General features: G+C 42.5%; 1 protein-coding gene and 1 long non-coding RNA gene across 3 annotated transcripts in view; one reads left to right on the top strand and one right to left on the bottom strand.

Annotated features, from left to right (window-relative positions):
• The first annotated feature begins 2,810 nt into the window (after positions 1-2,810).
• Positions 2,811-3,629, top strand: LOC119028851. The gene is made up of 2 exons (XR_005077824.1): positions 2,811-3,089; positions 3,437-3,629. It is a non-coding gene; the product is annotated as an uncharacterized LOC119028851 (long non-coding RNA).
• Positions 3,630-6,937: 3,308 nt separating this feature from the next.
• Positions 6,938-13,276, bottom strand: part of LOC119027991 (adenylate cyclase type 1-like) — a 48,525-nt gene continuing 42,186 nt past the window's right edge. For both annotated transcript variants that reach the window (XM_037113443.1, XM_037113444.1), the window contains exons 19-20: positions 12,958-13,082; positions 6,938-9,520 (exon numbers count right to left, since the gene is read on the bottom strand). In XM_037113443.1, the coding sequence (XP_036969338.1) occupies positions 9,191-9,520; positions 12,958-13,082 (455 nt within the window). In that variant the 3' untranslated portion in view covers positions 6,938-9,190. The remainder of the gene's footprint in view (positions 9,521-12,957; positions 13,083-13,276) is intronic.

The raw sequence follows: 13,276 nt of genomic DNA, 5'->3' as shown, positions 1-13,276 counted from the left end.
GCATCCGCCGACAGTTTTAGCTCTTCCTTGGGGTCGTAGACTGTCAGCACTGGAGGTAAGGTGAGGTCATTTTTCAGCTGATCAAATGCATTTTGTTGTTCACAGCTCCAGATCCACTTATTTTTCTTGGAGAGAGGGTCTCTCAGTGGTTTGTCTTCCTCTGCCAGGCCCAGCTGGTTAACCATTCCAAGGAAGCTTTGGACTTCACCTGTGTTAGAAGGCTCTTTCATGTCTCTTACAGCTGTCCGGGTCTGGCTTCAGACCCTCAGCAGACAGGATGTGGCCAAGGAACTTGACTTGGTGTCTGATCAGCTCACTCCATTATTAGAGTGACACCGGTTTCCTAGAGCTTGTGCAGCCCTGCATAAAGCATGGTGTCATGCTCAACTTGGCCTTTACCTCACACGAGAACATCAACCATGTGGCAGACTACTCCCTGCAGCCCATCAAGAAATCATGGACATCCTCCACTGAAAATGTTCTGGGGCTGAAGCTTTGCCGAAGGGCAGGTTAAACAGTTAAACACTAGCTGGCCTGCTTAGCAAACCTTTATTTAAGTCTTTTATTACATATTCATCTTCCTGAATCACCTCCTCACCCTTACCTTTTGACTCTGTGTATTTGCCTTTGACAGAGAGTGGTGTACCACCTGGGCCAAACAGTGGTCTGTCTGTTTCAGTTAGATGGGAGACTCTATCAGCGATGGTGTAGTATGTCTGGGCTGGAATGGCTGAGACATCAGCTCCTGTGTCTATCTTAAACCTCACTTTATGGCTTCTGATAGTCAAATCTGTGTACCAGGGGTCTGTGCCTACATCCACTGAGCCTAGAAACAAAGGTGTATTACACACTTTGTTGTAATGTTCCCTTTCCCCACATGTGTTGCATGTCACATCTTTGGCTGGGCACTGCCATTTTTCATGTGCAGGGGCATTTCCACTCCTGTAGCATTGCTGGTGATCTGTTGGTGCGTTTGACTTTGTTGCCAGTTGTTTATGTTGAAAAGATGTCTTTGGTGTGGGCTGCTTTTGTTTTTTGTGTTTTGCCATCAGTGCATCTAGTTCATCTTCATCTTCTCCCTCTGTTTGGTGTGTTTTGATCACTTCCAACTGCCTTGCCATGTTTAGTGCCTTTTCCAAGGTCAAATATCTATCCAGCTGCAAAATATGTTTCAAATGAGTCTTATACTGCTCTGTATTGTTGTCTCTGTGTGTTGGATAAAGCTTGGCTTCAGAGCTAAGATGCAGGTTACTAGCCAATCTGAATCTTTCAGACCTCTGGATCCATCTCTCCCAGGCCTGGGGTTTTGAGAAGTCGGACGCTTCAGGAGGTTGAATCGTGAACATTGCGCTTGGAGCTGGATTAGGAGGGTTAACTGTAAGCTGGGGAGCCTGTTCTCCGGGAACATTCGCGTCGCCACCATCGGTCGTCATTTTCCCACGAATCGAGTTTTGAAAACAAAACTTTTACACTCCTGCTGCCTTCCCTCCGCTTCTTACGTGTTTTCCCATAATAAATACCAACAGATTGAGGTTTCTTTTTTCAGGATTTCAGGTTACTTCCATTTATTCAGCAGGACCCACAACATGGAACTCCTCCTAGCTTGTCTCTTGAGCTGCTGTTCTGACCCCAACTTCTCCTTTTTGTCCCACCACACTTATCAGGGCATTGAAAACATTTCAAGACTAAATGGAAACCTGTCTTTCTAATTACAAAAAAATATGACCCAGTTTCTGGTAATCTACAGATCGCCTGACTAATTTTTCAGGTCAGTTGATTATACTGAGTGACCAAGATGCTGTTTCAGGAGAGACAGACAGATGTATATGTTTTTCAAATGTAATTTTCAGTTCTTGTATTGTATGAAGATGAAGCCAGAAACCTTAAAGACAAATATGAAAAAACTTAACATGATGTCAACAGTTTTAAAATGATTTTGTCAGTTCGACGTCCTGTGTGTATGCAGAGACGTCAGTCTGTAGGTCAAAGTATTGTTGTCCTGGTCTGTTTTTCACAGAATGTATCAGTTCACCTCATGTCACCATGATCTGCTCTGTTTTGGCGGTTATTATGACATTCTGTACAGGTTTGAAGGTGTTTTCTCTCAGCTCGTCACATTCCATCTGCGTGGACATTCAGAAGAGACCAAACATGCAGGAGCAGCAGGAGGAGGTTAGTAAGGGTCACTGCTGTTCTTACACAACATTCAGTTCATTGACCCTGTGTGTAGCTGTGCTGATGTGCTTGCAGGGAAAACATAACACACAGACACAGAATAACAGTCCTGCAGTGGGGAAATCCGTGTTGAGAAACAATCTTGTGGGAGGATGTTTTTTCTCGACTAATCAGAGTTTTTGTTTTTGGCTCTTGTTGAAGACCTCTAAGAATTGTTTTGTGTTTCACAGCCTTGCAGAAGCTCTGTTTTGATACCAGATGTTTTGGAAGAACACTTTCAACACTGTAAGCATCTGAGAGCTCAGCACGTCCATATGGACTTAATAAAATGTAATCCGTCCAGATGATTTATGTTCTTCGACTATACACTGTGCTCTGTGGCTGACAGTGAGATGGTCCTGGGAGACTGAGAGTGGAGCAAATAGTTTGTCTTCGGAACTTGATCTGGATCCAGATCACAGATCTAGAACAGCTTGTAAGATTTCACAACAAAACAACCGTTTCAAATCATCAAAACAAGCGATACAAAGGAATGTTACACGGAGTTTATCAGTTAGTTTATGAAACGGTCATGAGTTTTAACATTCTAGGTCACTAAATCAAAACAGGTAACACCACATAAACTGGTTCTTACATAGAGATTAGCTGTTCCTAAATATTTACAGCCAAATGCCAACTCCCTGACACAGCTCATGTTGCCAGTATGGCTGAGATATCTGACCTTATCAAAAATGGTCAAACTTTTATGATGTAAACTTGAATGATTTAAAATGACCTAATGTAGGTGAGCGTTTTCCTCATCACATGTGGTGTGCTTCCCTGTTATACGGAGCCTGGTTTCCACGTAGTGGCGTGGTGTTGTTGTTTTAGACGCTGTCTGTGTCGGATCGTGTTTTCCCCACTGGGATTATAAGGTAAAATCTCCAGAATGTATTTCAATTTACCTTTCCCCTAATAATTCAAGTGCAATTGTTTTCATAATTCAAGTGTGTTTAGTGCGCTTGTAGGCCAAGCTGTAAACCACGGCAGGTGGTTTATCTCCAACCCTGAGCCGTCTGCTCGCTGGTGATCTCCGCTCTTCTGTCTACGCTGCTCGGCTTTGCTCTGTCTGCTCACCCTACCTTGAGCATAATTAAAGGAGCAGTCAGGATTTTTACTTACATAGGACATTGTTTGTACAGTGACATTTCATTTATTATTTTTCATTCATAGTGTCTTTGTAGCTTCCTGTGTTTAATTGCTGTGTTTATATTTTCCTTAGTTTATTATTTATCTAGCCCATTGGTCGTGGTGTCTGTGTGGAGCACAGGTAAACCCAGTGGTGACATCTCAGCCCTATTCTAATGTGGTGGTGGTGGGGTGGCTCTTTGAAGCTAGTATTGGTTTGCGCTAGCCAATGTTAAGAAACTGTCTGAGTGAATGTTTGCTAGCTTGTGTGACTTCATCAGCCAACGCAATTGATGATGCTAAAGACATTTCAGACGCACTTTATTCTAAATATGATCCAGCACTTGTTTATTACAGTGTCCGATGCCCAGCTGCTCATTTGCGCCTACGGAGTGCGAGCATTAGCAACAAGATGATGACTACCATTTAACAGCCACTGATATCGGGGATAACAAGGGTTTACACAGGGTTTTAATGTTATGAAATATAAGTTTGTTCTCAGGTCCATGCTGCAGACGTAATCCACGTTTGGTGTTGCAAGTTCACCGCTTGTTTGGCTTCACCCACACACAAAAATGCACTCACTTTATTGGATACAGACAGAGATATACACACATGCATGCAAATAAATATCAAGACTTACGCACAAGTTGCACACACGCACTTAAGCAGCGGGGCTGTGTTCTTCCTCCCACGCTCCAGTGTCCAAATTCCAGTAGGGTTTACAGTAAGGGATGTTATGACACACGGGGTCAATGGGTAAGCAGAGCGAGGGAGGGAGCGGGAGCAGTAAAACTATCGTCAACCCTGCAGAGCGGCCTGCTCGGCTGCGTCACTGCTCCAATCTCCCCTCGGCAGTGTTTGACTCAGGCTGCTGATAGACGTCTGTTCCGCTGCAGCACAGCTGTAAACGAGGCCTGACAAGGCCCATTTCCGCTGGCTTATCTCAGATTGTGTGAGTGTTTGCGTTGGCACTCATGAGCCGGCTGTGTTTGATCATATCGGAGAGTCCAGCAGGTGGCAAACACACACATACACACGCACACACACACGCACACACACACACACACACACACACACACACACACACACACAAGCGCTGTTGTAAATTTGTCGGTTATCAACAGAAAGTGGAGTATTGACATCCTCCACAGTGATTGCACACAATCAGGATGAGTCACAAAGCTAATAGACGAGGAAGGGGGTGAGGTCGACTGGTTTATCATTTACTTGTTGAAAAACACAACCTTGATGGTTTCATGTCAGGGCACGATCTTGTTGTGTTGCCATGACAACCTGTCACTCAGGATGCTCTGCATGCCACAGCACTTCCAGCTGCTTTACTATATACACACACACACACACACCAGCAGCAACACACACACACACACACACACACACACACACACACACACACACACACACACACACACACTCTCACATCACTGATGAATGTTTGGAAGTGGGTTCTTCCTGCAACAGGACTTGAAACATCCCTCCGCACTCAGCTCCACACACAAACACACACAATGATAAGGCCCCGCGTTTGTTTTGTTTGCTTTTTCCTTTTAAACCCCCTCGTTCGTTCGTTAGATTCCTCTGTTGGGGGGTGAGGAGGTGGGTGAGGAGGTGAGGAGAGAGACAGACACATGCACAACTGGCTGAGGTCCTGACACCTTTCTCACACACCTGACTCTTTCAGGGAGACAGTCCTCACCAGAAAAAATTACAATTTGGTAGGTTTAGTCCAGTGAGAGCAGTTTGTTTCCCACTTCTACCAGCAGTCATCATTGTTTGTGATTTGTTCTGTTTTACGATGGGGCTTTTATATCTTCATGTGCTAAGAATGTGTTAACCCTTCAGCCAGTCAAATGGCAGCATATCTAAACGTGTTGCCTTGCAGCTGACACTGAAGACTGGATTGAGAGGGCACGTCAGAAAAATAGGTCTCTAAATATGCTTAATACAACAAACGAGTTTGCAAAAAAACTTTCCCAAACTTTGGTTGTGTCCATATCTTCCCTATGCAAACTTGCGTCCTTGCTTGAGCCCCTCTATACACCTTAGGTTTGTCCTAGTTCATTTCATTGGGGAAAGACAGTGGCTTAAGTATCTGCGGTGCAACCGGTGTAGCTGCACTGGGCCCAAGATGCCATCAAAAAAAAAAAAAAAACAGCTGTCCAGAATTGCCACAGGCCCCTGTTTTTGTGAATGAAGTAGCTGGGGGCGGGTCGGTAGGAGGGGAAATCGTAATTTGTCCAATCACCTTGATGCTTGTCAGTCATGATGAGTCGCGATGAAGTGATGTCAGGCACTGTGGGCCAAGCCGATGCATGTCTCTCTCCCCGGGCCAGGAGAGTTATCATAGTTACCAAAGTGAGGCGCAGCAGAAAAATAAATAAATGAATAAATAAAAAATAAAATAAAGAACAGCCATCCATCAGCCCATTATTGATCGGCCCACCAATGGCCAGTCCACCCCTACAATAGCAGTTCTCTGCAGCTGTGCGTGTGTGTCCAAGCATGTGTGTATGCGTGTGTGCAGAGTTTAGGGCGGGGGTGGGGGGCAAAAAATAAAAAAATGCACCGGGGCCTATCACCATGATGTTACACTACTGGGGAAAGGTATATTTCAGTTTCATTATCTCAGAAGAGGTATTTTCATAACTGTTATCCATTTATTAGTGTCCGTTGGCATTCCCCGTAGATACGGTATATCATTTTTTTTGTGTTTCATGTGTTTTTTGGGCAGGTTTGCAGCCATTTTCCTGCCAGCACCACCAGAACCTGTGCCCAGACAATCAGAGGAGAAAGCACTTCATTGACTGATTTTTTATTTTTATTCCGAAACAAACTGACCCTAAAGGACAACACAATTTATACTGTTTTACTGCCACCTTTAAACAGTGTTCTGGAACCTTATTTTACTTTGAGAAGTGCTTGTTTTTTCAGTTATGTAAATCATTAATATTTCTAATTTTGTATTATTACCTCATTAATACTGTAAATATTAAAATTCAGAGTTTGAATTCCTCTAAAAAATTATTAAGTACCCGTTTAAATGAATAATTCAAAATTGTGAACTGACTGAAAACAAAAACACAACCTTTTTTTTTACAGCTCTAATCACATGTTCTATACTGTGATTAGGGCCGTACAATGTGTTTTTGCTACCTGACACCTGCCTGACCTTGTACTGTACAAGTCTGTCTTTTCATTGCTACCCTAACAAACTTTAGCACTGAATACCAGAATTAGGCGATCGCCACACTCATGAGCTCTGTCATCTACACACATCGTACAGCATCTGCTCTCCACACAAACACAATCACTGCCATCATCTTTTTTTGGTAGCAGATGTGTTCATAAAATCAACATGAGGCTCCTTCTGAATAACACTGCCAGAGTTCAGCTGACATTGACCCCGACGTCACTTCTTACATCAGCTACTCTGTTTTTCTCGCGTTATGTAACTTTATAACTGGGTTTGATGGCCTCTCCATATGTACCGTGGTGTGTGTGTGTGTGTGTGTGTGTGTGTGTGTGTGTGTGTGTGTGTGTGTTGGTGAAAATAAGTACATGAGCAGCTCTCTTACTCCAGGAGAGTCGTCCCCTGCTGGCTTTATTTTTAGAACCTTAATACGTCAATATCATCGCAGTGCAAACACTTAGTATAAAATATCATCTTTAACAAAATTTACATTCACATGAAACATCTCAATAAATACATCTTCAACAAAAGAACTTGACAAATATTGGATCATTCATAATATATCTCTGAAAAAGACTCTACAATGTACAATAATAGCTAGTAATACCTACATATAACAATTGAAACCCGTATCATACAGTATGAAAATATCTAATTTACAGGAAAAACATTTTACATAACCCCTTTCCATCAACTCTCTGTCGACTGTTTAAAGCAACTGTATAAAAATCCTCATTTTTAATCTCTTAGAAACTCAAAGTAAGCATTTGAGCTACTATATAGACCTTAAAATCTATTTTAAATATGATAAGAAGTACAACAACGTCATTTCAGTCAGGTTATGGTGTCCAAATAAATCTCTCCAAAATCAACACTTGCCATCATTTTGAGTTATAAAACTGTTAAGGAAACAGCTCAAACAGTAAAAATACAGGCATCCAACAAAAAGGAAAATCCACAAATAACCGTAGCCACACATTCAAGTTGTGCTACAGCTCAACAAGAAAAGTCTGATATGTTTATGAAAATAGGTTGGCACATTTGAAAACCGGCTACCTGTTGACTACAGCAGGAGCGGGGAGGAGGAGGAACCCCCGGCCTGATGTCGAACCGTCCTGAAAAAATGTCCTCGAAAAAGGTTTTGCACACCAAAACTCATGAAGAAGAAGAAGACACGAGTCAAAAAAGCACCTTACATTCAAGAGGACCGCTACCGTTGAGCGCATGCATGAGGACTACATTAAAACAGAGTCACTGTGTGTCTGCTGCTCAGCCTGTATTAATGTTTCATCAAAGCATGCATGTAAGAGCCACAGGCTTGCAGGCAGTGCATGCTAGAACAGATTAGAGGAGAGTTAATGGCTGTGGTAAGCCGTACTGTGAGTAGCATGCTATACCATAAAATAAATCATCTGGATTTGTACGAGGAAGCCAGACTCAGAGGTTTGGGTGTCTCCTCGTGAATAGCAGTTTTTCTTATCCCTTACCAAAGCAGCTTTAAGTTCATAAAAATAGTAAAACAGAATATTTTTAATCATAGAAAATATTTCTTAATAATAAACAAGCACGCAGAAAAATCGTTTTTTAAATATAACTCCATGAGGAAGGAAGTCACACTCGCACAATACAGAAAATAAGTTTTCTAAGTCATGCTTCAACTCCACAGAGATACAGACTGGTGTGGCTAGCTACGCACACTCTATTGGCTACATACACTATCAGGTCAAAATAGGATCCAGCTGGCTACAGCATGCAAAGGGTGGATAGGCTGAGATAGGAGACAAACCGCTTTATTGCTACACTTTGACGAGGAAGAATCTGGAAGTCAAGCATCACAGGGAAACAGACAGCAAACATGACTGGAATGCAGCAGTGGCATCATGCACTTAAAGAGCAGCTCGGCTCAGGGAATCAAGAGTCTAGCTCATGTGCCGTTCAAAAGGTAAAAGTGAAGGGGGCAGAAACGGTCACCGACCTGGAAATGATTGAAGGCAATGCCCTGTTGCGTTTTGGCAAGCTGATACCAGTAACTGCCTTTTACAATTGTACATTTGGCTTTAAAAATCTCTCCTGCGATTAATTCATCCATCCAATAAAGGATCTAAAAAAAAAGGCAACAAAAGAAATGGCAAGAAACTCATTGTGAGGAGTGGTCGCAAAGGCAGCAGCACTGGCTTGGTTTCACACTGAGAGAAAACGGGTCAGCTAAGTTGTGAAAGGAATTTCCGGATGCGGTGGTTAAGAGAAGCTTGCGTGCTACACTATCGTGCACTGCGATGTGTTTTTATTTTTTCATTGAGTTTATTGTCGTTGTGGACACAGTTTTGGGTGTCGACACGAAGCAACGTGGCTAAAGCATCCTGTATCCTGTTCACGACACCCCGCCGTGTGAGACAACAAACAGACCTCGAGTGTGGAGGGAGAGTCCGCGGGTCCGAGGCCGCCTCTGACTCCAGGCCTGAGTCCATGCAGGCCTCTCCCTAGATGATCAGTCTCCCGCTGACAGTAGAAGAGTGGAGAACGCCTCTACTGTTTCCTCTTTTCACAAACTCTCTCTGCTGCTGCCATGTTGTTGTTCTCTCCCTACATCCACTCTCGTTTTATAGCTTTTCACAGTCACCATGGAGACAGCATCTGTCACACCATTACCGTGGGGACAGACGGCAGGTACCTGGTGGTGCTGGTGGAGGTGGTCGGCTTGGTCATGCTCACGCTCGGGGTCCTGATGGTGGCGTAGGTGGTCACCGTGGGGGCGGGGCTCAGCCTGGTGCACACGCTGCCGTGGGTGAACGCGCTCGAACGCCGCTCGGCATTGCCGGGCTGCTTCTGGCCCTGAGACACCACGCTGCCCTGTCTGCGCCCCTCCAGGAAGTATGTGAGCATCTGACCTTTGCCCTTCACACTGACCTGGCCACGGCAGACAAAGTTATAGTAGTCTGCGATGAGGCGATGGACGTCCTCGGTCACCTGGAGAAGAAACATAGATGTCAGTTCCTCATATTCTCAAATAAAGAACCTCTACCACCACCAGATGAATCACTCTTCAATTCACAGCTTACAATTTTTTGACATCAGCAGTTTGTGGTGACTTTTGGCAATCATTTGACGTCAAGCAGCAATGACTAGCTGGCCAGAACACAAGGGGGTTCAATTGTAGTATATAAATAAATAAAAGAATGGGGGAAGCTATGGCGCCATGAGCATGCTGACAATGTTTGTGTAATTACTCTTTCTGCCAGAGGGGGGAGACAAAAGTTCCACACTGCAGATTTATAGAAAGTTTAAAGAAATCAATTCAACATTTTGGGAAAGGTGAAGTTATTCACCTTCTGAGATTTAGATAATAACACTCAAAACAAGTGAGAATACATCAAGAAAAAGGAAAATAAAAACAAAACAGCAAACAGAAAGGTCTTCAGTCTTGATTTAAAAGAGGGGAGAGTTGGAGCAGACCTGCAGTTTTCAGGTGTTTCAGATATGAATGCAGATAGATAATAACTGAATGCTGCTTCTCCATGTTTAGTTCTGACTCTAGGGACTGAAAGCAGACCTTTACCTTAAGATCTCAGAGGTCTGGATGGTTCATAATGTGGCAGCAGATCAGAAATGTATTTTGGCCTGAAACCATTCAGTGCTTTATAAACCAACAGCAGGATTTTGAAAATGAGCTTTGACAGACAGGAGACCAGTGTAAAGATCTAAGAACTGGAGTGATGTGATCTAATTTTTTAGCTCTTGTAAGGACTTGAGCAGCAGCGTTCTGAATCAGCTGCAGCTGTTTGATAGACTTTTTAGAGAGTACTGTAAAGAAAGCGTTGCAGTAGTCAAGTCTGCTGAAGATAAATGCATGGACAAGTTCTTATCCTGTTGAGTCATAAGTCCTTTTGTCCTGGATATATACTTAAGGTTACAGTAGGCCGACTTTGTAATTGTCTTAGTGTGGCTACTGAAATCCAGTGTCCATGATTACACTGAGGTTTCTGGCTTGGCTTGTAGTTTTTAACATTACAGATTGAAACTGAGCAGAGACTGTTAGTTGTTCCTCCTTGGCTCCAAAAACAATTATTTCAGTCTTATCTTTGTTTAACTGAAGAAAACTCTGACACATCCAATCATTGATTCGTTCGACGCTTCTACTCAGTGTTTGTATGGGACTATAGTCCCCTGGTGATATGGTTATATAACTTTGTGTGTCATCTGCATAATTATGGTAACATATCTTGTTGTTTTCCATTATTTGAGCTTGAGGAAGCATCTAAATATTGAATAAAAGAGGCTCCAGAATGGAGCCCTGAGGTCCTCCACTTGTCATTTTCATCCGCTCAGATGTGTAATTACCAATAGAAACAAAGTAGTCTCTATCATTTAGATAGGATTTAATCCAATTTAGTGCTGTGCCACAGAGACCCATCCAGTTTTCGAGTCGGCCCAGCAGTATATTAGGTTCGATTGTGTCAAACACATCACTGAGACCCAGTAATATTAAGACTGATTTTTTTTTTTTTTAAATATAACTTTGTTTAAATGAATGTCACTGAGGACTCTGATGAGAGCAGCCTCGGTGCTGTGATGTGGTCAAAATCCTGATTGGAAAACTTCAAAACAGTCACTTATTATTAAGAAATTCTTCAGCTGTTTAAAAGCAGCTTTTTCAATGATTTTACTCAAAATTGCGAGGTTTGATATGGGCTTATAATTATCCATTACTGATGTGTCTAGATTTTTCTTCTTCATGAGTGGTTTAACGACTGCTGTCTTCATGGCTTGGGGGAAGACACCTGAGAGGAGAGACATGTTGACAATCTCTAGCAGATCTGGAGTCATGCAGTCTGAAACTTTAAAAAAACAAAAAAAAAAGAGGTCATGGTGACCGAAACGTCAACCTTTTTTCAAGTTAAAAGGTTTTTCTTTTCTTTGGGAGTTGATTCCCTGCACCATGAGGAAACAAGTGGTGTGTGTGTGTGTGTGTGTTTCGCTTTCAACTCAAATATGAAGCTGCAGCCATGATACATTAGCTTAGTTTAGCATAACGTCTATGAAAAAGGGCAAAGATATTGGCCGGACTGTCTGCCTACTAACATGTTGGTTGAAATATAAACTCCACCTCCTCTGCTTCCACGTTAGCAGATGGGTCACAGTTGAGTCAAATAGAGTTTTCCAAAGATGATTTCAGTCATTTTCAGTTCCCCTCATATGCAACACATATATGCAAGTGTTCCAAACAGAGAAGGGGTGTGGCATCATGATTGTTGGCTGAGCCCTACTTCTGATTTATCGGACGGCAGTCCTCGATGATGCCGCTCCACTGCCTGATTCTTATTGCACAGACTCTGGCTCCAAATGATGTTACCAGTGCCCATATCCAGGGTTTTACCTTCATACAGTGGAGGAAGTGGAGATATATATTGATATATATCTCATTCCCGTCTGCTGTTATTTGTGTTTAATGTGTTTTGTTTTGACTTCCACATCTATCATGGATCAGCCTCATCAGCCCTGTTCCCATTTTTTTCCTTCAGCTACTTTCCTGCTCTTTTCTTTCTTCACATAATTTTCCTCACCTGCGTTTTTTTCACCTGAACCTCATCCCCTCATTAATGTAGTTTGTATGTATCTGTTTGTAGTTATCTGCTCTCTTAACCTGATCCTGCTGTTATTCTAAATAAAACTTCTCCCACTGATCTGGCTGCCTGCTGTCTGTTGCATTTGGGTCCACCTTCTGCTCTCAGCGTGACACTTACAAAATAATCTGTGGTGTTGGGACTGTTTCTTAACCAAAAACAGTTTGTTCATCCACACAGCGCTCCCGCACGGTGTCTTAGACCGCAGCGTGGGTTGCTTGATACGGTGTGAGACAAGTTTTAGATCTCTGTGAAGTTACGATGGAAACCAACATGGCAACTAATAACAGCGCTGACTTTCACTGTGCACTGCTGCTGCATGCCGAGAAACTGTTCCAGCAAAACTGAAGTCTCCCTTCAACCACAACGAGTTGGTTTTGAATTCAAGTTGGGATGTTTTGTTTTTTAATTCAAAGACCAGTATTTGCAACTTTTCTTTGGAAATTTTCTCTTTGCTCATTTATGTGTGATGGTGGCAGCATATTGCTGCCATGACAGCAGTATCATGTTCTAACATGAAACCTTTAATGTTATAACAAGATATTTTCATGTTATTATAAGATAATAAATAATGTGAAAAAAAACCTTGTTACAATGAAAAACATCTTGTTTTAACAATAAACTTTTCACTTTATAATGTGATACTGATAAGTTTCTCTTATTCTGGTGTGGCAGCAAATACACTGTCATTCATAACAATGTTCTAGGCCTGTCTATTTGTTCTTATTCAGTAAGACTTTATGTAATTGCATAAAGCCAGAAAAGAGAACTGAGGTAATATACCTGTATCTTTCCTTGTACTCCGGTGCTGTCCATCCTGCTCGCCACGTTCACCGTGTTTCCCCAGATGTCGTACTGAGGTCTTCTAGCTCCAATCACTCCTGCAACCACCGGTCCAACATTGATACCTGAAATTAAAACATCCAGAGTTGAAACAAAGTGTGTCAGAATCAGAAGATTTAATGAAAGTTTAAGATTATTTTTACCTAGCTTGATTTAACATACTAACGACACCAAAACCTTCTATATTCCCTAGTGCACAAATTCATCGATCATCTCCACAGCAGGTTTTGTCTTCTGGTTTGAGTCCAAGTCAGATATC

The sequence above is a fragment of the Acanthopagrus latus genome, chromosome 11 (genome assembly GCF_904848185.1).
Source record: "Acanthopagrus latus isolate v.2019 chromosome 11, fAcaLat1.1, whole genome shotgun sequence".
In the NCBI taxonomy this organism is placed as follows: domain Eukaryota; kingdom Metazoa; phylum Chordata; class Actinopteri; order Spariformes; family Sparidae; genus Acanthopagrus; species Acanthopagrus latus.
This window is presented reverse-complemented; position numbering and strand designations above follow the sequence as displayed.